Source organism: Lagenorhynchus albirostris, chromosome 2, assembly GCF_949774975.1.
Source record: "Lagenorhynchus albirostris chromosome 2, mLagAlb1.1, whole genome shotgun sequence".
Taxonomy (NCBI): Eukaryota; Metazoa; Chordata; class Mammalia; order Artiodactyla; family Delphinidae; genus Lagenorhynchus; species Lagenorhynchus albirostris.
In genome coordinates this window covers 130237826-130260148 of record NC_083096.1, presented here as the reverse complement: position 1 = coordinate 130260148, position 22323 = coordinate 130237826, and the positions used below count along the sequence as shown (strand labels likewise).

Below are 22323 nucleotides of genomic sequence, written 5' to 3'. Positions count from 1 at the left end.
AGTTTAGCCTGGGGTTATGTTAATAAAAGCAGAGGGTTCTTACCACACTAAGGAAGATGATATTTCCTCTCTAGTTTGGTCAGAGCACATCTTATATCTTGCATTTCACATCTGGGCAGCACATTTAAGGCTGTTGTTTTAAAACTGGAGTCTGTTAAGAGGAAGTCCACTGAATGATGATGTCTCTTAAAATGGAACATCAAATGAGGAAGAATTGAAGGGATTGTGTAGTAGTCAGGTTCTCCAGAGAAACAGAACTGACAGGATATGTGTAGAGATACATATGTAAGAGGAGGTTTATTATAGGAATTGGCTCAAGTGATTCTGGAGGCCTAGAAGTCCCACAATCTGCCTCCTGCAAGATGGAGAACCAGGAAAGCCAGTGGTAACATTTAATCCATGTTTGAAGCCCTGAGAACCAAGGGAGCCGCTGGTGTACATCTGAAAGCCAAGAGCTCTGATGTCCAAGAACAGGGAGAAGATGGGGGTCCCAGCTCAAGAAGACAAAGAGAATTCTCCCTTCCTTTGCCTTTTTGTTCTATTTGGACCCTCAACAGGTTGGATGATGCCAGCCCACACTGGTGAGGGTGAATCTCCGCTCAGTCTACTGATTCAAATGCTGATCTCTTCCAGAAACGCCCTCGCAGACACACCCAGAAATAATGTTTTACAGCTCTTTGGGCATCTCTTAGTCCAATCAAGTTGTGACATAAAATTATCACAGATCGGGTATGTTTTCAACCTGGAAAATAGAAAAGTTGATGGAAAGGGAGAGTATTTCAGATATGTGAAGGGTTGTCCCAGGGAGAAAGGAGTAGGTTTACACTTTGTCCAGAGAGAAGGAAGAATGAGGATCGTTGAGTGGAATAGACTGCAACTCAACATGTTCAAGTATAAGGAAGAACTTTGTGAAGTCCGTCCAGAAGCAGGATGCTCCTTGTCACTTAAAGTATTCTAGAAGAAGCTGCTCACCATCTGTCAGGAATGTCATCGCTTGCATTCCTTTACTGAGTGCGGTTGAATCAGGTGAAGCTTCTTTATTTTATATCCATCTAGGAACATAACTCTGGGTAAAATGCACACATCGCATATTCCAAAAAGCAGTATTTGCCTAACCTGAGAACTCTTTACCTTCACCCTAAACTGAGAGACCTCAACTATTCTGATCCTACAAGTCCAAAGTTACTTTGAAAACTAGATTATTTTTCAGTAAATATGTACAAATCTAATTTATATTGCTGGGTTTCTTAGGTTAGCAGAGAGTCAGTTGTATCCTGAGAATCCGTCTTCCCTTGCTGCTTTGTGATTTAAGTAGCTGGGATAGATTTGGGTTTTCAGGTGAACAGTTTTGAACTGACAGGCACATGTAGTTAAGATTTCTGTCCTCCACACGCCACGCCCAGACTCCCCACCCTTCACCTCTTTCTTTTAATTGCAAGTACCAGCCACTCTCCATGTTGAGTGCCTGACCGACCCATGTTTATGACAAGTTTATACGTTTTCTTTGATAGGATGGACGGGCAGCATCATCAATTCTGGTTGGTGCTATGTTCATTTTCTGTAATCTCTACTCTACTCCTGGCCCAGCTGTTCGATTACTCTACGCAAAGCGACCAGGAATCGGACTTTCGCCATCCCACAGGAGGTAAAGTCAGCTAGATGCAGGGTTGGCGCAGACAGGGTCTAATTTGTATCATGTCCCAAAAAAAGGGGAAAAACCTTTTTATATAATCGATGTATTGTCTTCTCTCTTTGGGCACAGTTTCTTCTTTCTCTTATTTAAACTGCATCTCCTTACTTCCTCTTGGGTTAAAACTGCTTCTGATGATAAATTCTGATATTTTTTCTAAAGCTAGCCCTTAACTGATAAATTTAATCTGCTAGATCAAATATTGAGCTAGTGTAAAATGCCCATAAGCTTTTTCATTTAATAAATACCCCTTTGTCAGCTCTTCAGGGGGAAGTACAGCAGTGTCACTAGATAAAAGCTTTCCTAAGTTATGGCAGCATTCTCTCTTGCCAATTAATGTTTAAAGAATTAACACAGTAAGTTTTTATTGTAGGTTAATAATTTATGAGAGCAAACGTTCTAGCAAACCGACTGCTTATTTCTTCTGCTGTGGTCGCACCAACAGAATGTCTGTCTTGTGTTTTAGGTACCTGGGCTACATGTGTGACCTCCTAGCAGACAAACCCTACCGCCCTCACTTCAAGCCTCTCACTATTAAGTCGATCACTGTCAGTCCAGTTCCTTTTTTCAACAAACAGAGAAATGGATGTCGCCCTTACTGTGATGTACTGATTGGAGAAACCAAAATATATACAACTTGTGCAGATTTTGAACGAATGAAGTAAGTCATGATACTTTTCTTCATTTCTTCTTGTGAACTGCTCCATTCCTGTGTAAGTTGGATCCTATTCTTCTTTTGAGGACTACATTATGAAATGCCTGATATTTTAAAAAAGTGTTCAATATAGGTGGTAATCATAGAAAAGCACAATTAAATCAAGGGATGCCGTAGCCCTCCTTCAAATGGTGATACAAACTAAGGGACTAACATGAGCTATAATAAGGGTTCAGACAGTGGTGTAGGGCAGAAGACCTGGACACTTAAGAAGGAGATGACCTTGATAAGAATTGGTGATGATAATGGAAGAATCAGGAACGAATGAGGTTTCTAGGTGAGCAACTAGGTAGATGCTCATATAATTAAAAAGTTATAGAATCTATAATAAAGAGCAAGTACCAGTGGGAGGTGGTGGGAGATATGGAAGAAGGGACTAGATGATAACAGAAAATGAAATTGATTGGAAATAGATTGAATTTCAAAATTGGTATATGAGATACTCACAGAGCATCTCATTGCTGTTTCTATATTGATCTCAGTTAGACTTCTTTGTTCTCTCTCTGTTTTTATCATACATTTACAGTTAGGGCAAGGTAAATACATCAGGGCTACATGTATTTGGGGAAAACGTTTTCTGCTAATGGGCAATTGATTTATCTAGAAATCAGGATGGGTTCGAGAGAGAGGACCTGGCATAAGACCAGTGGCATCCTGTGGCAGAACCAGTTTGCATCCAGTTGGCACTTGCTGTGCTCCTGACTTTGCTTAAGATAAGAAATGGTTCCTGGGTTCAGGCCTGGGCCAACAGGTGCCTTGGCCAGAGCCACAGAAGACTGCCTGTATACCTGTGTTATTGTTCCAGATTAGACTCTCTCTCAGTGTATGCTTTTGTCTCTGTTTAAAGAGAGTACCGTGTCCAAGATGGAAAAATCTTCATTCCCTTGAGCATCACTGTGCAAGGAGATGTGGTTGTTTCCATGTATCACTTGAGGTCCACCATTGGAAGCCGGCTACAGGCTAAGGTATGGTTTCAGAAAGAATTATGATATAAGCTCAGCTGATCCTTTAATAGGAGTGTACCTCACTTTGGGCTTGAGTGACTTCTGGTTTTAGAATCAGAAAAAACATTTAAAGATTACCTTTGGAAACAACCTAAATGTCCATCAGCAGATGAATGGATAAAGAAAATGTGGTAGAGGGACTTCCCTGGTGGCACAGTGGTTAAGACTCCCCCTGCCAATGCAGGGGACACGGGCTCGATCCCTGGTGTGGGAAGATCCCACATGCTGCGGAGCAACTAAGCCTGTGCACCACAACTACTGAGTCTGCACTTTAGGGCCCACATGCTGCAACTACTGAGCCCGCGTGCCATAGCTACTGAAGCCCGCGCGCCTAGAGCCCGTGCTCCGCAACAAGAGAAGCCACCGCAAATGAGAAGCCCATGCACCACAACGAAGAGTAGCCCCCACTCTTGCCACAACTAGAGAAAGCCCACGCACAGCAACGAAGACCCAATTCAGAGAGAGAAAAGAAAAAGAAAAAGAAAATGTGGTGTATATATGTATATATAAATATATATATAAAAATTCGATTATATATATATATATAATGGAATACTACTCAGCCATAAAAAAGAATGAAATAATGCCATTTGCAGCAACATGGATGAACTTAGAGATGATCATACTAAATGAAGTAAGCCAGGAAGAGAAAGACAAATACCATATGATATTACTTTTATATGGAGTCTAAAATATGACACAAATGAACTTATCTAAGAGACAGAAATAGACTCACAGACATAGCAAATAGACTTGTGGTTGCCAAGGGGGAGGGAGGTGGGGGAGGGATGGATTGGGAGTTTGGGATTAGCAGAAGCAAACTATTCTATTATAGAATGGATAAACAACAAAGTCCTACTGTATAGCACAGGGAACTATGTTCAGTATCCTGTGATAAACCATAATGGAAAAGAATATTAAAAAAGAATGTATAAATATGTATAACTGAATCACTTTGCTGTGCAGCAGAAACTGACACAACATTGTAAAGCAACTATACTTCAATAAAAAAAAGAAAACTGCAGGGCTTCCCTGGTGACGCAGTGGTTGAGAGTCCGCCTGCCGATGCAGGGGACACGGGTTCCTACCCCGGTCTGGGAAGATCCCCAGATGGTTTTGCCAGAAGATGGAAGCCCAAGGACTAAAGAGCAAACCTTGCCCTTTAGAAACTTGTGCCTTTTTTATAGTGCCCTATTTGGATTGGGGTGAGAGGAGATATTGCTATTGAGGATGTGGGATTAAGTAATCATAGTTTTTCAATTTTTAAATTGAGATAGAATTTACATAACATAAAATTCACCCTTTTGAAGTGTACAGTTATTTTTAATATTTTCAAAGAGTTGTGCAGCACCGCTAATTCCCAAACATTTTCAACACCCACGAAAGAAACTACACCTCTTAGCAGCCACTGTCCATTCCTCCTCCTCCATTCCCTAGGCAACCAGGAATCTACTTTCTGTTTCTATGGATTTGCCTACGTTGGACATTTCATGTAAATGGAATCATACAATGTGCGGTCTTTTGTGACTGGCTTCTTTCACTTAGCCTAATGTTTTCAAGGTTCATCCATGTTGTAGCCTATATCAGTACTTCTTTATATACCCAGATAATATTCCATTGTACGGTTATATAGCTTTTATTAATCTCTTCATCATTTGATGAACATTTACGTTATTGCCACCGTTTGGATATCACAAATAACGCTACAGGTAATTGCATTTAAAAAAATTTTATTTATTGAAGTACAGTTGACTTAAAATGTTACATTAGTTTCAAGTGTACAACATAGTGATTCATTATTTTTATAGATTACACACCATACAGAGTTATTATAAAATATTGACTATATTCCCTGTACTATACATTACATCCTTGTGACTTATTTATTTTTTATTGGAGTATAATTGCTTTACAGTGTTGTGTTAGTTTCTGCTGTACAATGAAGTGAATCAGCTATATGTATACATATATCCCCTCCCTCTTGGACCTCCCTCCCACCCCCCACCATCCCACCCATCTAGGTTGTCACAGAGCACCGAGCTGATCTCCCTGTGCTATACAGCAGGTTCCCACTAGCTGTCTATTTTACACATGTAGTGGTTTGTTAAACCCAGTCTCTCAATTCGTCTCACCCTCCTCTTCCCCCGCCCATGTCCACATGTCCGTTCTCTACATCTACGTCTCTATTCCTGCCCTACAAATAGGTTCAAAAACAGAAATATAGATCAGTGGTACAGGATAGAAAGCCCAGGGATAAACCCACGGACATATAGTCACCTAATTTATGACAAAGGAGGCCAGAATATACAATGGAGAAAAGACAACCTCTTCAATAAGTGGTGCTGGGAAAACTGGACAGCTACATGTAAAAGAATCAAATTAGAACACTCCCTAACAGCATACACAAAAATAAACTCCAAATGGATTAAAGACCTAAATGTAAGACTGGACGCTATAAAACTCTTAGAGGAAAATGTAGGAAAAACGCTCTTTGTTGTAAACCACAGCAAGATCTTTTTTGACCCGCATCCTAGGGTAATGAAAATAAAACCAAAAATAAACAAATGGGACCTAATGAAATTTAAAAGCTTTTGCACAGCAAAGGAAACCATAAACAAGATGAAAAGACAACCTCAGAGTGGGAGAAAATATTTGCAAATGAAGCAATGGACAAAGGATAAATCTCCAAAATATACAAACAGCTCATGGAGCTTAATATCAAAAAAACAGACAACCCAGTTAAAAATGGGCAGGTGACTTATTTATTTTATAACTGGTAATTTGTGCCTCTTAATCCCCTTCACCTATTTCACCCTTCTCCCCTGTGACAACCACTAGTTCGTTCCATGTGTCTGTGAGTCTGTTTCTGTTTTGTTATGTTTGTTCATTTGTTTTGTTTTCAGAGTCCACATATAAGTAAAGCATACAGTATTTACCTCTGTCTGACTTACTTCACTAGGTATAACACCCTCCAGGTCTATGCATTGTGTTGCAAGTGGCAAGATTTCGTTCTTTTTTATGGCTGAGTAATAACCATATATTACATCTTCTTTATCCATTCATCTGTCAGTGAGCCCTTAGGTTGCTTCCATATCTTGGCTGTTGTGAATAATGCTGCTATGAACTCAATGTTAAAAAACAAACAAACAAACAAAAAAACACAATTTAAAAATGGGCAGAAGACCTAAATAGGCCTTTTTTCCCAAAGAAGACATACAGATGGCCAACAGACACATGCAAAGATGCTCAACATCACTAATCATCAGGGAAATGCAAATCAAAACCACAGTGAGTTATCACCTCACACCCATCAGAATGGCTATTATCAAAAAGACAAGGAATAACAAGTGTTATTATGGCAAAGGTGTGGAGGAAAGGGCACCCTAGTACACTGTTGGGGGGGATGTAAATTGCTACACCAATATGGAAAACAGTATGGAGTCCCCCCGCCCCCTTGCCCAAATTAAAAGTAGAACTACCACATGATCCTGCAATTTCACTCCTGGGTATCTATCTGAAGAAAATGAAAACACTAATTTGAAAAGGTATATGCACCCTAATGTTCATAGCAAGTAATTGTATTTTAATTCATTAAATATTTGCTAAGTACATACTCTGTGCCAGTCATTGCCTAGGGGTTTAGGATTGACAAGAGTAAAACTGTATCTCTGCCTTTAAGGAGCTCAGGTGAAATTCACACATGTACAAATATCCACTACCATTGTAGAGGTAGGATGAAATGTCATAATGGGAGCAGTTTGTTTTATCCAGTGGTGGTTCAGAAAGGCTACAGAGGATGTGACCTTTCAAGGTGGTCCTTGAAGGATGAGTTCATGAGGTTGGAGCAGGGGCATCCTAGACAGAAGGAATGGGATGAGTCAAAGTATTGCAAGGTGTAAGAACATAGGGCATTAGCAGATAAAGGAATGGCTTGCCAAGGCAGAGTTCGTGGAGAGGAGAGGCTAGAAATGAACCTGGGTCAGCTCCAAATGAGGAGGTTGTTTAATATTCATAGAAAACAAAGACACTATAGAAACAGTTGATGGTGTATGACTCCCCCAAACATAATCTTTGGATCTGATTCCCTTTTCAGTGGTTGATTGTAATGTGCTTCTCTTGTATTTTTAGGTGACCAACACTCAGATATTCCAGCTTCAGTTTCATACTGGATTCATTCCACTGGACACAACAGTTTTAAAGTTCACCAAGTGAGTGCTACTTGGGCCAAAATCCCTTTTCAATCCAAGCAGCTGTGAAATGCTAGGAGTCAAGTGCTAAAGGCTCCTTAGTGCCATGCTGCAGCTTCCCCCCAAATCCTGTGCTTCAGGGCTGTAGCGTGTGGCTTAGCAACATACAGAGGCTGGTTGCATTTTATAACTTTCAGTTGGGTGTGATTTGTCCTAAACACAAGTGGATCAGACTTCAAATTGCAAGGTCTAAAATACCATCTGAGGGAACAAGAGTGAACAAAGAGGGAACAGAGTTTCAATACCGTGATCCTTTGCGTCTGTGTATCCCTTTGTGTTTTGCAACATGGAAGGCAGTGGAATCAGCAGTATGATATGAGCAATGACCAGTCAGAATGGATGCCAGGCCACAGCACTGAAGCAGGGTCCTGGGGGACCCCCTGCACCAAATATTATAGCACCCTTAGTTGCTATTGTTAAAGTGTGGCCTAGAGAACTCAAGGGAGTGGCTGAAGGTGGGGTGATAGGTGGGAGTTGCTGGGGTCAGCTTAGGAGTAGACATTCAAGAGCTCAAGGTGGTAGCTCTGGGCTTATTTCACTATTTTAACAACTGATTTGGTCCTGCCAGTGCTTACTGTCTGGATATATCCACCCTGCTATCTAGAATGCTTTCACGTGCAGTAGTATTTAAATTCTATGGGTAGGCATTATTTTCCTCTTTTCTCTAGATAAGGAAACTGAGACTCAGAAAAGTAAAGTCTCTCATCTGGTTAATGGTTGATTTTTCCCTAGAAATGCGTCTCAGAGTGAAACTAAGAATCAATCTACAATGGTTTCTGTGCCGAACATCATACTGGTTCCATTGTTTTTCACTGATCTTATTCTTTGAAATCCCTATTTAGGCCTGAGTTGGATGCATGTGATGTACCAGAAAAATATCCTCAGCTATTTCAGGTGACTCTGGATGTGGAACTACAGCCCCATGACAAAGTGATAGACTTAACCCCCCCATGGGAACATTACTGCACAAAAGATGTCAACCCTAGCATCCTCTTCTCTTCTCACCAGGAGCATCAAGATACTCTGGTCTTAGGAGGTATGAGTCACCTGGTGGTTTTGTTTTCAGGACGAAGCCTCTGTGTGATTTCTCACATTGATTTATTTCCTGTGCTTCCTTGATGTCTTTTGTCTTATAGGACAGGCTCCAATAGACATCCCTCCAGACAACCCCAGACATTTTGGGCAAGGCGGCTTCTTTTCCACTCTCTGTTGGCAAGGTACTTCTAAGCATTTCTTCCAAGTTACATGGTTAAGTTATGTGGTTCTTGTATATATAAAGAGGATGCGTCCTCGAAGCAGCCTAAAGTAAAGCAGCATTTAGAAGTCATCCATCTAGGGTCTTCTTTGTTTCACATTCTTCCTGCTCATTCCTTTTCCAGATCAGGAGCTTCCCTGCTTTGAACTCCATGGATGCTCTTAGATTGATGCCAAAGGCCATGTTAAGCTGAACTTTATCTTTTCTATCTATGCAGTGTTTTGGATCACATCTTTCCTGGATTTATGAATAATCATGATATTTTCTAGGATCTCCCTTTACACTGCTGACACACAAAGAAATTAACAAAGGACTCTATCTCCTGCCCTTAAAAATATAAAACCTGGCACACTACTCCACCCACCCCGCCCAGGGCTCTAACCACTAGCAGGGCAGAGGTGAGCTTCCCCTGGGACAGGGGAAACTTTGCCTACATATCTCCGCTACTTGCTTTAACAACCTTGGCAGAAATTGGGCTCGATCACAATATCGTTTTTTGCCAAACCTGGAGATGTGTTTAGAATCCTTCCCGATGTGACACTTCAGACTGCTACCGTTAGTAGACTAGCATTGGCATTCTGATCGATACCCATTCGCCATCCTTGTTTTAGAGTTTGCTGAGGTTAACTGCAAAGTTCGATGTAGAATTCCATGGTAAGGACTTTCTTAAGAAAAGGGTAGGAAACTGGCTTTGGTGATAGTGTACTTACAATCCTCCTGATTGACCTTCCTTTGCCATGTAAACATAAGACAGGATTCCCATTGCCTACACAGAGTTTTCCATGTTTGATAAAAAAATTGTTCATAGCATTCCTTTGAATCGAAGTCTTGCTTTCAGAATTTTCTACTGAGAAATGGGACCAGTAACATTTTAAAAATTGGAAAACCCAGTGAAATCTAGATAGCAGGTAGATTTCCCAACCCCCTCTTAGTTTCACCTATATCTTTCTTCCTCACATAAAGGCTTTTAAGAAAACTTTACTTTTACTCTCCACTGCTATTTTAGTAAGTAATTTAGAAATCATTCTTATCAGGCTATAAAATAGGTTAAGCACATATGCACAATCTTTTATCTGAACGCAGCAGAGCCAGATGGGTTTAGGAATGCAGAATTTTTTGCAAGTTAGAAAGATGATACGGTACATAAACTGCATATTACTTAGAACCCCCAGTGACATCTCAGACAATGTGTTATCAAACATGTGAAAATGTCTGTAGTGAAACATAACTCATAACCCTGAGTGAAATCAATGAAGACTATAACTAACTTTCATGTCAGTCCCAGTCAGATTTTTCCACCAGTTTAGGGAAACCTTTCCTTTTTCACAGCTTTTTGCATTTCAGAATTGGGGATGAGGGATGTGCATCTGTACTTGATTTGGAACGTGGGTCCATCTGACAGTAAGTAACAGAGTTAGAAAGAGGGATCTATTTCAAGGAGGGCCTGGAAAGTCACTCACCAGCCTCTCCATTCCTTCCCCAGAAGAGGCCCCATTTTATGCAGAAAGGATCTCCTCCTAGGTTGGTGTAAGGACCGTCCTAAGCAGAGCCGTTCCCTCTATTCACTTATCAGGTGTGGGCTTCACTTCTGCTCCAGACTGTGGGAGAAAGACCTTGCTTTTGGCTGCAGGCCACATGGAGAAGAAAAAGTGAGAGGAGGCAGCAGAGGACTAGGATATAATGTTTTTTTCAAAGCCCCGAGCATAGTGCTGGGAAAAAGAAGAAGATGATGATGATAGTAGTAATTTTAAAAAATAATAAAAACCACTTAAGTACTACTTCCTATTGATCTGAGCACTTTCCATATATCATCTCATGTAATTTTCACAATAGTCGCTGTGAGCTAGGTTCTATTTATTACTCCCATTTTGCTGAGGAGAAAACCAAGGCACAGAGAAGTAAAGTCACTTTCTCAGTGTCACAGAGCCAGTAAGTAGCAGAGATGAGATTCAAACTCAGGTTGATTCTAGAGTTCTTGCTCTTCACTCCTATGCTATACTGCCTCTCAGATGCTCAACAAGTAGTCATTGAATGTAATGTGAAATACATCCAGGTTTTCCATTGGTAAGGGTCTAAAAGCATTGTGTGTTTTTCAGGCTTCTCTTTCTCTCTTTCTGAAGTTATGTACATAGACTCTAACAAAAAGCAATAATGCCGTGGCTGGTAACTAACTGTTTCCTGGCACAATGGCCTTCCTTAGATCAGAAATCGGAGAAATCATTCTGTGAGGAGGACCACGCTGCCCTAGTGAATCAGGAAAGTGAGCAGTCGGATGATGAACTTCTGACCCTTTCCAGCCCACATGGCAATGCCAATGGCGACAAACCTCATGGAGCCAGGAAGCCCAGCAAAAAGCAGCAGGAGCCAGCTGCCCCTCCACCCACTGAGGACGTGGACCTTCTGGGTCTAGAAGGGTCTGCAGTGAGTAAGAACTTCTCTTCACCGGCGGCTCCTCCCACCAATTCCGAACTTCTGAGTGACCTGTTTGGGGGTGGAGGTGCAGCCGGCCCTGCCCGGGCTGGACAGTCAGGGGTGGACGACGTGTTTCATCCGAGTGGACCTACATCTACCCAGTCAACACCGCGCCGGTCCACCGCCTCCACCTCTGCGTCTCCAACACTGAGAGTAGGAGAAGGTAATTTTTTTTTCATGTTGCGCTGTACCTCTCAGTGTTGAATTATAACTTTTGGGCCAAGCAGGTGGAATCGAACTTTCCTAATAATCTAGACTTCTCTGATCTCCCTAGTAGTCCCCAAAAGGTCTGTATCTTCATCTCAGTGGGGACCACAAGAGGAAATAGAAATAGTGTCCATTTTGGTAGGACAGTCTAAGAATGAATATTTGAACTTGTCACCCTTACTTTAACTTTTTGTTCAGGGCTTTAGTCCCTGAGCTGCTTTAGTTATTTCTGCTCGGAGATGTAAATTGATGAATTGTTGTTAATAATAACAGGTACTATTTGTGGGCTACTTACTATTTGCCAAACATGGAGTTTGACACTAACCATAAATTCAATCTTTATAAAAACACAGTAAATAGGTGCTATTATCTCCATTTTATAGTTGAGGAAATAGAGGCTTAGGGTCAAATTAGTAGCATACTTTTATACAGCTAGTCCTAGGGTCCAAAACCAGGCCATTTGACTCCAGAGCTTTCCCTCAGTTTTCCTGTAATGGCTTCCTGGAATTATAGTTTTCTGAATACACTTTGGCTGTGCAGAGAAGTACTTGCTTACTTCAAGATATATTTAAGGGACTGCTGCCAGCAGCACAGCTGGCGGAGCAGAGCAGTTGGTGCCAGATACAGAGTCTGAGCCCCATGAGGCTCAGTCAGCTTCACTCTGCTCATTGCCACAGACTCAACCCTTTCTGTGACTGGTCATCCACCGTTCTTTAACATTTGCAAGACAGTAGAGTTGGGTAAGCAGAGGTCCATTATAGCTTCTAAAGACCTAGCCGCCCTTGTTATCATCCCCCATTAACCAAGAGGACATCACATTAGGAAGAGTAAAGAGGAGTGTCTCCACTCTCCAGGCATGTGGTAACCTTTAGGAACTTTCTTTCCCAGGATCATCCTTCACTTCTCAGAAGGCTTTGGGCTGGTCTTGATTTATGGTGGTTCAACTGGAGCCATTCTTTACATGAGTGAGTTTCAGAATCATGGACTGTAGATGCTGAGGCTCACGTTCCTACATTAGTTATTGATGGAGCCGCAGTGTGGAGCCAGGTGCCCTGAATCCCAGGCCATTTCCTCTACCCTTCAGCAGTTCTTACTCACCACAGTGAACAAAAGCTCTGTCAGGAAAAGAAGTCCCCGGGATCCAAGATAGCATAGTACTCAATGGTCATGTTTTTAAGACCGTGTACCTTATGTGACTTTCACTGATTTAATTCATCATAGTCCCAGGCAGGTAGTTATGTTCCAGAGTCAGATCTAGAGGGGACCTTTCAGACATTAGGTAAATCTGTGCCTCAGGTTATAGGCAATGAAATTGAGGCCAGCTGTATTAATTGACTTGTCAAAGGATACACAGCTGATTAGTGCCAATCCAGATCTGGAACTCAGGTATTCTGTCCTCCAAGAGGAAGTAGAAAGAACACTGAGTCCAGAGTTAAAGGCTTGGATTTGAATGTCAGGACTGACACTTACCTATTTGTGTAGGCTTATTAAAAAACCTTAATCTTCTTAGCTGTAAAATGGGGAAATACTTACCTATCAGCATTGTTGTAAAGACTAAATTTTAGCTCTTGTCTTGTGTTGGGAAGTTCACTTTTAGTTATTAGAGAATGTTGCTAATTTAACATAAGTTGATATTAAAAGTATACCAAGTAATAGTGAAAAGATTTTAGCATCCTCTACTGGTTGACTTCAAACTTAGGTGTAGAAGAATTAACCCAATGTCCTCTTACAGTTACTCTATAAATCTCAGTATTCTCATTTTATAGAAGGGATAAAGTTTTGTAAGTCTTAAATGAGGTAAGGGATATACATCATGTAACAGAGTGCCTGACATATCATTGATTCATTGCTGCTACACAAGGCTCATCTGCTGCCTAGCAGATATTAGGAGAGCATTATGCCAGTGAAGTCATAGCTGAACACATATTAAATCATATATCCTACCTGGGTTTTGAGAGTGGAATTTATTCATTAACTTGTTTGATTCTAGTTGTCTATTCCTAGAATAGGTCACTCTCACTCCAGAAAGAGCCCATTAGCTTGATACTTACAAATTAGGAAGTGACATCTTACTACAGGGAGCTAAAGGGAATTTTGTCCCTTGACCAATAATGAGAAATTAAAGCCCAGTTATATACGTGCCACTCTGCGTGGTTTTCATCACATTCACTTCACACCTGTGAGGAATGTGAGATACCTTTGGGAAATTCCTGGAATTTGGAGTCAGAAAACTTGAACATGAGTCCAGCCTTATCATTTGCTTGACGTTGGGCAAGAAACTTGGCTCTCTGAACCTCAGTTTTGTTGTCTGTGGAATGAAGATAATATCGCTTCTATCTGACAGGGAGATATTAAGGATCAGCTGAGGTATTCTTCATGAAAGACAACGGTAAACCCTGAAGAAATGATACAGTATCAATATTATTGCATTTTTGCTAGAAACCTCAGCTGCCACTTTGTTCTAGTATCCTTGGTTCATTCACAAACTTTTTCTCATTTCACTACATCTGCATCTAGTTTCTGGCAAGTTGTTGACAGGCAATGTTTCAGAAATATTTTAGCTTCACAGGACAAGGTATGATAAGAGTTCAGTTTTTGTCATGCTCAGTTTCTTCCCTTTTTAACTTTCAGTGAGCCAGAGACCACTAAGAGCACAAACAAAACTAAACAAAACCTGGTCAGTGAGGTTTTCTATTGTTCACCTTAATAGCAGGGCCCCCCGCCTGGTTTTGGTCCACGAATTCACTGAATATGAGCACAGTGCATTCATTGGGTATCTCCTATGGTCCAGGCATTGTTTCACCACTCATCTATTAGTCTGTAAGCTTGGCTGACTTATTTTATGTTATTAAGACGCCCAAAGGCCCAAGGGGCCCTTGCTTATAGTGTTTATGGTTCATCCAACAGGTAAATCCAGAGTTCTCCTTTGTCCACAAAGAAGGGATTATTCATGTGTGGTCAGAAATCCTTGGGATCCATTGTTAACCCTGGAGGAAGTTATAAGGATAGGATGGGTCTGTAGAACAGCCTGTGAGGCAGGCATCATCCTGATTTTTCAAGTATTTGGCCTACAGCCTTGTAAGAGTGACAGCTCTTCAGTAGTTGTTGAATGGGTGAACTCATAGGACAGAGAAATACTTTTCTCCTGTTGTTTTCTAGGTGCCACCTTTGACCCATTTGGAGCACCTGCTAAACCATCAGGTCAGGATTTGCTGGGTTCTTTTCTGAATACAGCCAGTGCTTCCAGTGACCCCTTTCTTCAGCCTACAAGAAGCCCTTCACCTACAGTGCATGGTAAGGAAGTATTTTATATTGTGTTCAGTGGAGCATGGTTTTCCACAGATAGCAGGAGGTGCTCAGATATAAAAGCACCCTGTAGGTGGGGTTTTTCTGGTTTTTGTTTTTTTGGAAAGCTACATAATGCATCTCTCTTTTGAAAATTAACTGTTCACATTAACATATTAAAAGCTCTGAGATATTTTACAGTAAAGAAGTCTACTTAACTTTGTTTTACTCAGCTTTCCTAAAATTTAATTTGGAATTTTTTTTTTTTTTACATTAGAGCTACATGCACAGAATTATAGGACATCATTAATTGTAGCACATTTCTTTGTTTTATGTACTATTAAGAAAGAAGAAAAAACACTGCCACTTTTAGTTGATTGGAAGGTGCATACTAGTTGAAGTCTTTGAAATGTGAAAAAATGAGTCCTAGGTTAATAAAAGGTGATACGATGGGCATTTCACAAAATTAGTATTCCACAGAACAGTTTAGAATACAATATCCTGGTATATTAGACTAGCTCTAATATGAAGCCACTAACCACACATGGCTTTTGAGCACTGGAGATGTGGCCAGTCTGATTTGAAATGCACTCTAAGTGTAAAGTGCATACAAGATTTCAAAGCTCAGTACAAAAAAAAGTAGAATATCTTATTAATATTTTTATATTGGTCACTTGATATAATTTTTTGAATATATTGGGTTAAATAAACTATTTTGTTAAAATTAATTTTACTAGTGCCTTTTTACCTTTCTTAATGTCACTACTAGAAAAGTTTTAAATTATACATGGCCCACATTATATTTCTGTGTTAGAGGCTTAGGTTGTGTAGAAAGAATCGTAATCACATCCATTTGTAAGAGCGAAAAGGTATCACTTAGGTAACACTGATTAAAACCAAAGCTCTTCAGTGAAGGACAGATGACTTTGAGCTGGAAAACTGAAGCTCATTCCTGATGTTGAAGGATATTGAACATCATTGGCCTCAACCTAGAGGACGATGTATTTGTTGTTGAAGGCACCCTGAGTCCCCTTGGAGAATGTGGTCCAGTCATCAGCTTGACTTCATGGAAGCCATGCAAATGCAAAAGGAAGATGAGTTGTGCAACACTGGTCAAACTGTAACGACCGAAAAGGAGAAAGCAGTCCAAGAACAACCTTTATGGGTGATTTCCTGTTGGTCTTAAATCTCAAACTATTTGAAGCGGGTCCACAGGACAACATACAAGAAATTCACCTCTGACCTTTGAGTAGTGCCCGCTTAAAAGAATCTCCTGATTGGAAGTTGGCTACCCTGAGAGGCAAGACGCAGGCAGATAGATTAAAGCTGTTGTTTTTATTCACTTATTTGAAGTGTAGGTTACGCCATTCCTCAAAATCTCCGTGCCTCAATCAGCATGGAAGCCAAAGTCCTTGAAATGGCCTATGTAGGCCCTTTGTGCTCTAGCACCCAGGGCTGTGACCTCCTTCCCCATTCTGTCCCTCTTGCTCACTCCATTCCAGCCACACTGGCCTCTCTGTTGTTGCACTGGGTGTCCCCTCTTCCCAAGACATTGGCATAGCTAATTCCTTCACCTCTTTGGTCTTTACTCAGCTGTGAGCTTCTCGATGGGGTTTACTCTGACTGCCCCATTTCACATTAAAACCCATCCTCCTGCTTCTCTGCATTTTCCTTTCCATTGTACTTGCCAACTTTAATATACTCAATAATTTACTTATGTGTTGTTTATTTTTGTTGTCTTTCTCTCCCCACTAGAACATGAGCTCACAAAGGCAGGGATTTTTGTTTGTTTTGTTTATGAATGTTTCTGTAGTGCCTAGAAGAGTTATTGGCACACGGTAGGTTTTATCTATCTGTCTTTCCATATAATATATAAATATAAAATGAATTGTAACTTTTTCCTATCTAAGTCTCTTCGATGCATAATGATAATGTTAGTAAGGTTATATATTTTCGTGATTTTAATACTTTGAATTTACTGTTTTCATATGAGTACTACCTTTTATGTCCCATGGGTATGGATGTTCATACTTTGGCATGGCAGTAGTGGACTCAGTTCTGTCTTGTGAGCATGTTGGAAGACGTTTATAGCTCAGTTTCAGACAGTTAGCACTCCTTCGTTTTGTGGCTACACTTCTTATTTTGATCTGTGCCATGGTGGTGAGTGAAAGAATTTTCCACTATCCTTGATGAGAAGGGAATTACTCCACTGTTAGTGGGTCAGTTGCATCCTCTTCATATACAGGTGAGACTCAGGTGTCATATTGGGAGGTCAGATTGCCCACCTTGGATTTCTACAAGGCACCGTCAATCTCTTCTGAGAATCAAGAAATATTGCCTTTGAGTTTTACAAATATTTATTGAATATCTACTCTGAAGAGAATAATCATTTGGGGCACAATTTGAGAAGAAAAACTAAACAAGTAACCATAATAAAAGGCAAAATAGAAGTTTAAAATATTGGGTAATTACTGGTTCATTTGTTTATTCCTTTCTCTCCAGCAGATTTTAAGTTTCTTAAGGAGAGGTACTGTGTCCTTAAGCTCCCTGTTCTCTAGTGTGGTGCCTTATGTGTGGTAGGTGGTAAGGATTTGAGGGTTTGATTAGTAATAAGGTTGAAGTACTAATTGATAGTTCTGCATCCTAGTTAGATGTAAGACTAAGGTCAGAGTTTACAGGAAATCAAAGAGCAAATGTTAGTAAAATTGTCTAATTTCTACCTCAGTTTTCATGGATTACTATGGAAAAAGGGAAGGACTGTTATTTTGATAATGGCATGTTCTGTTTAACTCAATGATGGGAAGGTACACAATGTCTTGGTTCATACTAAGCAAACAAAACAGGTAAATGTAAGGCTTGGTAAAGCTAATCTTGGTCCTTTGATGATCCTTTTGGTGGCGGTGGGGGAGCGTGTGTTGTATCTTAAATCCTACTTGCAAAGTTATTTTAGTATTTGTGTTGTACTCACTGATTTAATGAACAGAACCTAGAAGAGTCTTAGAAAGAAATTCTGTCTTATGGCATCCTGTTTCTTATTTGAATTTTATAGATGTAGAAAAAAACTTACTCTACCAGTGTGTACTCCTCTAATATATCCCATTCTCTTTAGCTGAACATTTCTTTTAAATTCTACATTTGGAACTTCGAGAAGGGTCAGAATGATCAATTTTGAAGCTGCAGTGAGTTTTTTTTGAGTGACAGTATATACATACCTGACACCAGCATGGTGGGTGGTATCTAGTCAGTCCCCAGTACATGTTCTGATTGACTCATCATTCTCCATTCATGTCACAGCGGAGGAGAAAACAAAATTTCAGTTCTAAGTTGCCCGTGCCTCTCGTACACTTGTTAATGCCAATTCAAGGCAAATTGAGTTTAAGTTTCATTTCACTATTTTTAATTGCCAGCCGACTTTGTGTTAAGTGTAGAGATGGGACACACAAAGATGAATAATATAATTTTCACAGTTACACAGTTCACAGAAACTCACAGTTTATTGGGGACAGACATATGCACCGTTATAATTCAAAGTGTAGTTATGAGGTAAAATAAAAGTGAGCCAAAGAAGGAACAGAGACAGTTTATGGCTTCTACCGGTGCTCATGTAAGTAACCATAGATGAAGGCATGAAATAACAATGTTGCAGAATGTGGGGAGAGCTCAGAGGGGGAGTTGAATCACCTGGGACCTGGACAGGTCATGAGGCCTCATGAGAGGGAGAGCATTTTCCTGTGTGAATTCAGAAAAGTGGATTCTTTTTTTTTTACATCTTTATTGGAGTATAATTGCTTTACAATGGTGTGTTAGTTTCTGCTCCATAACAAAGCAAATCAGCCATACATATACACATGTTCCCATATCTCTTCCCTCTTGCATCTCCCTCCCTCCCACCCTCCCTATCCCACCCCTCCAGGCGGTCACAAAGACCGAGCTGATCTCCCTGTGCTACGAGGCTACTTCCCACTAGCTATCTACCTTACGTTTGGTAGTGTATAACAGAAAAGTGGATTCTGAGCTATGTTGTCCTGATTCTTTTTCTTCTCCTCATTTGCAGCTTCTAGTACACCTGCTGTGAACATTCAGCCAGATGTTTCAGGAGGTTGGGACTGGCATACTAAACCAGGTAATGGTCAGCAGATTAATTTTGTGCACACTTAACCAGTTGCCGAAGCATAATCCTTTACCCAAGATGAAGTGAGTCCTTACAGAGGGTTAAGCCCACCTAAGAAAGTTCCTAAAGGCTCCCAGTCTGGCGGAGCTTTTCACATTGCCCTTGATGGCATGGTTGTGCTGCATGGTATATGGTATTTAACTTGTCTAAGTCTCATTTGCTAAATGCCTTGACGATAAATTGAGTTAGACAAATCTGAGTTTATATCTAACTCAACCGTTTAGAAGCTCTTGGATTTTTTACAAGTCTTAACTTTAGTTTTCTTATCTGTAAAATGGGGTTCCTAATTCTTCTTCCACACAGTTAAGTGAAATAACTTATGTGAGATTTTCTGGCATAGAGTAGGTGTTGCATAATCTGAATGGTTTTCTTTCTTCACAAAGGACTTGTTTGGGGGCTGGATTTGTCTATAATAAATAAATTCTCTTTCTGATGGCTAGTATTATATTTCTTGAGAGCCATCTTGTGTGATTGTCTCCTGATGCTGTGCAAGTTACACACATACACACACACACACACACACACTTTATGTTTATCACAGAACCTTCTAAAGCAGTTGCTGTTTCTTTATCTAACCAACGAGAAAATATTGAAGGTAAGCAACATGCCAAACGTCACTGAGCTAGGAAGTGGCAGAACCGGAATTCAGGCCTGACTCCAAATCCCATAGGAAAGAATGAAGTCAGGTGACATGTGAGATAAATGCTAGACGTAATAGTTTGCAGGGGTGGCCAGGAAATGACGTATGGTTTCTCTGTTCCCTGTTTCTGCTCCAGGCCGCTACTCACTTAGTAGTCAGGGAAATAAGTCTAGCAACTCCTAACACACTTGCAAACCCTTTCCTAATTTGCCTTTAGAGACAAGGTGAGCAGTAGCTCTGGATTTCTGAATTTCAGAATTCAGCCTTGGACAACTAACTCATTTTCAATGACCTTATTATTTTTTTCAGGAGGTTTTGGAATGGGAAGCAAGTCAGCTGCCACCAGCCCAACAGGCTCGTTGCATGGTACTCCCACCCACCAAAACAAACCCCGGACTCTGGATCCTTTTGCCGACCTTGGGACATTAGGTATAAATGTAGCAGGTTAAGATATAAATAACATTTACTTATGGCTACCAAGCCTCAAATCTAAATCTTTGGTGTTAAAATAAGCTGGTATTGTTACCTAGGATCTAAAATCATGTGTATTTTTAAGCTATACTCTAAAACCCGAGATTGACTTTTTAAAAAAGGAAGCAGGCTTCAGATATTGGGTTGGAACTAACCCCTATTAATCCGTTTCTCTAATGACTCATTTTGAAGTAGTAGCATAAATAAAGTTAGAACTTCCAGGAGCATCTGACAATAGTGTTTGGCTGCAGCAAAAGTAATGAATGTGTAGAAAAACACTGAGACATGAGGCTGGTCAGATTTGTGCCATGTAGGGCCAGCTGTGCATAGGCCTTACTGTGAAGTTGCTAGTGAGATCCCCGTACTGTCCCCCTCTTCTCTCCATTGGCGACAGTGCTCTCGGGTCCGTTCTAAAACTCCATACAGAAAATAGACTCTCTTTATAGTATATCCAAACTGTTTTTCATCATGTGTTAATTATTGTTATAAAATAAGTGTTTCGTGAGGAAGTAATTTTGGAAACACTGGGTTCGGTGGATTTGGGTTACTGCAAAAACTTCTGAGAATCAGTGCTCATGGTGATACTTCCCAATAGGGGAATACAGTGTGCAGGGTTCTCAAACTATTTCACCAAGGAATCTTTCTTCAAGGAGTAGTTCATTGGACTAGTGTGTTCTGAAACCTTTTCTTCCTCCTTCCTTCTCTGGGCAGTACAGAGTTGTTAAATAAAGGTGGGGCAGCCCTCACAGGAAGGATTAAATGAGGCACGTTGATAGTTTAGTTTCTCTGAAAGCCCTCCTGAGGCATTTAGAACCAAATTGTCTGCAGAGAATGAGAACGTGACTACCTTTTTATTTTTTGCCAGTAGCTATGTCAGAATCTTGACCTTTTCTTTTATACCCTTTAGACCTTTTTTCCTTTTAAGAACTCTCAAAATTATTTCTTTTTTATATCTTAAAATAAACTTCACATTTTAGAATAATAACATCATATATAACAGGCAAAGTTCTACTTCAAATAAAATCTTATCCACTGTTCATTTTTTACCCATTTATTCATCCCACAACTATTTACTAAGTGCCTTCTACGTGCTAACACTCCTTTAGTAAAAACCAACCAACCAAACTAACAAAACCAAAACAAAATTCCTGCCTTTGTAAGGCTTGTATTCTAGAAGGGGAAACAAATACTAAATGAATAAATATATAATATAATGTCAAGTAATAAAAACAATTAATGTTTATTTGGAGGTTTTACTAAGTGCCAGGCTCTATTTTAAGTGCTTTACACATATCATTTCATTTAATCTTGCCAATAATCTTTTGAAGTAGGAACTGTTATAGTCCTCATTTTTAAATGAAGAAACATGGACACAAAAGTTTAAGTAACTTGCCCAAATCACAAGGTTTCAACACCATGAAGTCTAGGTCTGGAGTTTGCACTATAAGCCCCGTGCAGAGTGCTGTGAAAAAAATAAGGCAGAAAGTGATGGCGAGTAGGGGATGGGCTGGGGTGTTATTTTAGATATCAAGTGGTTAGGGAAGGCCTCTCTGAAGAGGTGACCTTTATAGGAAGTTCTTTTAAAAACTCCAGCATCGTGTCTTGCATCTGGTTGTCATGTCCTTTTAGACACCTTTAACCTGGAATCATTCCTCAGCCTTTCATGACATCGATACTTGAAGGGTACAGGCCAGTTGAGAACGTCTTGATTTGTTAACTTTGATCACTTGGTTAAGGTGATGTCTGCCAGGTTTCTTCACCATAAAGTTACCATTTTTCCCTATAGTAATTAATGAGTAATCTGGGGAGATAATTTGAGACTGTTCTATTTGAGAATATCCTGTTCTCCATCTGACTTTTACCCAGGAGGTTTTGGAATGGGAAGCATTCATTTTAGCATTTTAGCATTCATTAGTGATTCTTGCCTAAAGCAGGCATTACCATGATATCTGCAGAATTGTGATTGTCTGATTCTGTCCTTCTTTCTATGTATATTAATTAGCATTTCACTCTAAGGCAGAATCTCCTCTCTCTCCATCCCCTCCCCCCTTCCTTTCTGACTCCCTCCCTCTCTCACATCATAACAAACTAGTGGATTCTTTTTGCACTCAGTTGGTTATCATCTATTATTGTCATTATTTAATGTTTACATTGTCCCACATTTAG

The 22323-nt window shown here is 40.2% G+C and overlaps 1 protein-coding gene across 6 annotated transcripts in view; it reads left to right on the top strand.

Annotated features, from left to right (window-relative positions):
• Positions 1-22323, top strand: part of DNAJC6 (DnaJ heat shock protein family (Hsp40) member C6) — a 161148-nt gene that overhangs the window by 126253 nt on the left and 12572 nt on the right. For all 6 annotated transcript variants that reach the window (XM_060139830.1, XM_060139833.1, XM_060139829.1 and 3 more), the window contains 10 exons: positions 1512-1645; positions 2157-2351; positions 3253-3370; positions 7538-7617; positions 8499-8692; positions 8793-8873; positions 11112-11546; positions 14750-14884; positions 18930-18998; positions 19996-20115. In XM_060139830.1, coding sequence (XP_059995813.1) covers positions 1512-1645; positions 2157-2351; positions 3253-3370; positions 7538-7617; positions 8499-8692; positions 8793-8873; positions 11112-11546; positions 14750-14884; positions 18930-18998; positions 19996-20115 — 1561 coding nt within the window. The remainder of the gene's footprint in view (positions 1-1511; positions 1646-2156; positions 2352-3252; positions 3371-7537; positions 7618-8498; positions 8693-8792; positions 8874-11111; positions 11547-14749; positions 14885-18929; positions 18999-19995; positions 20116-22323) is intronic.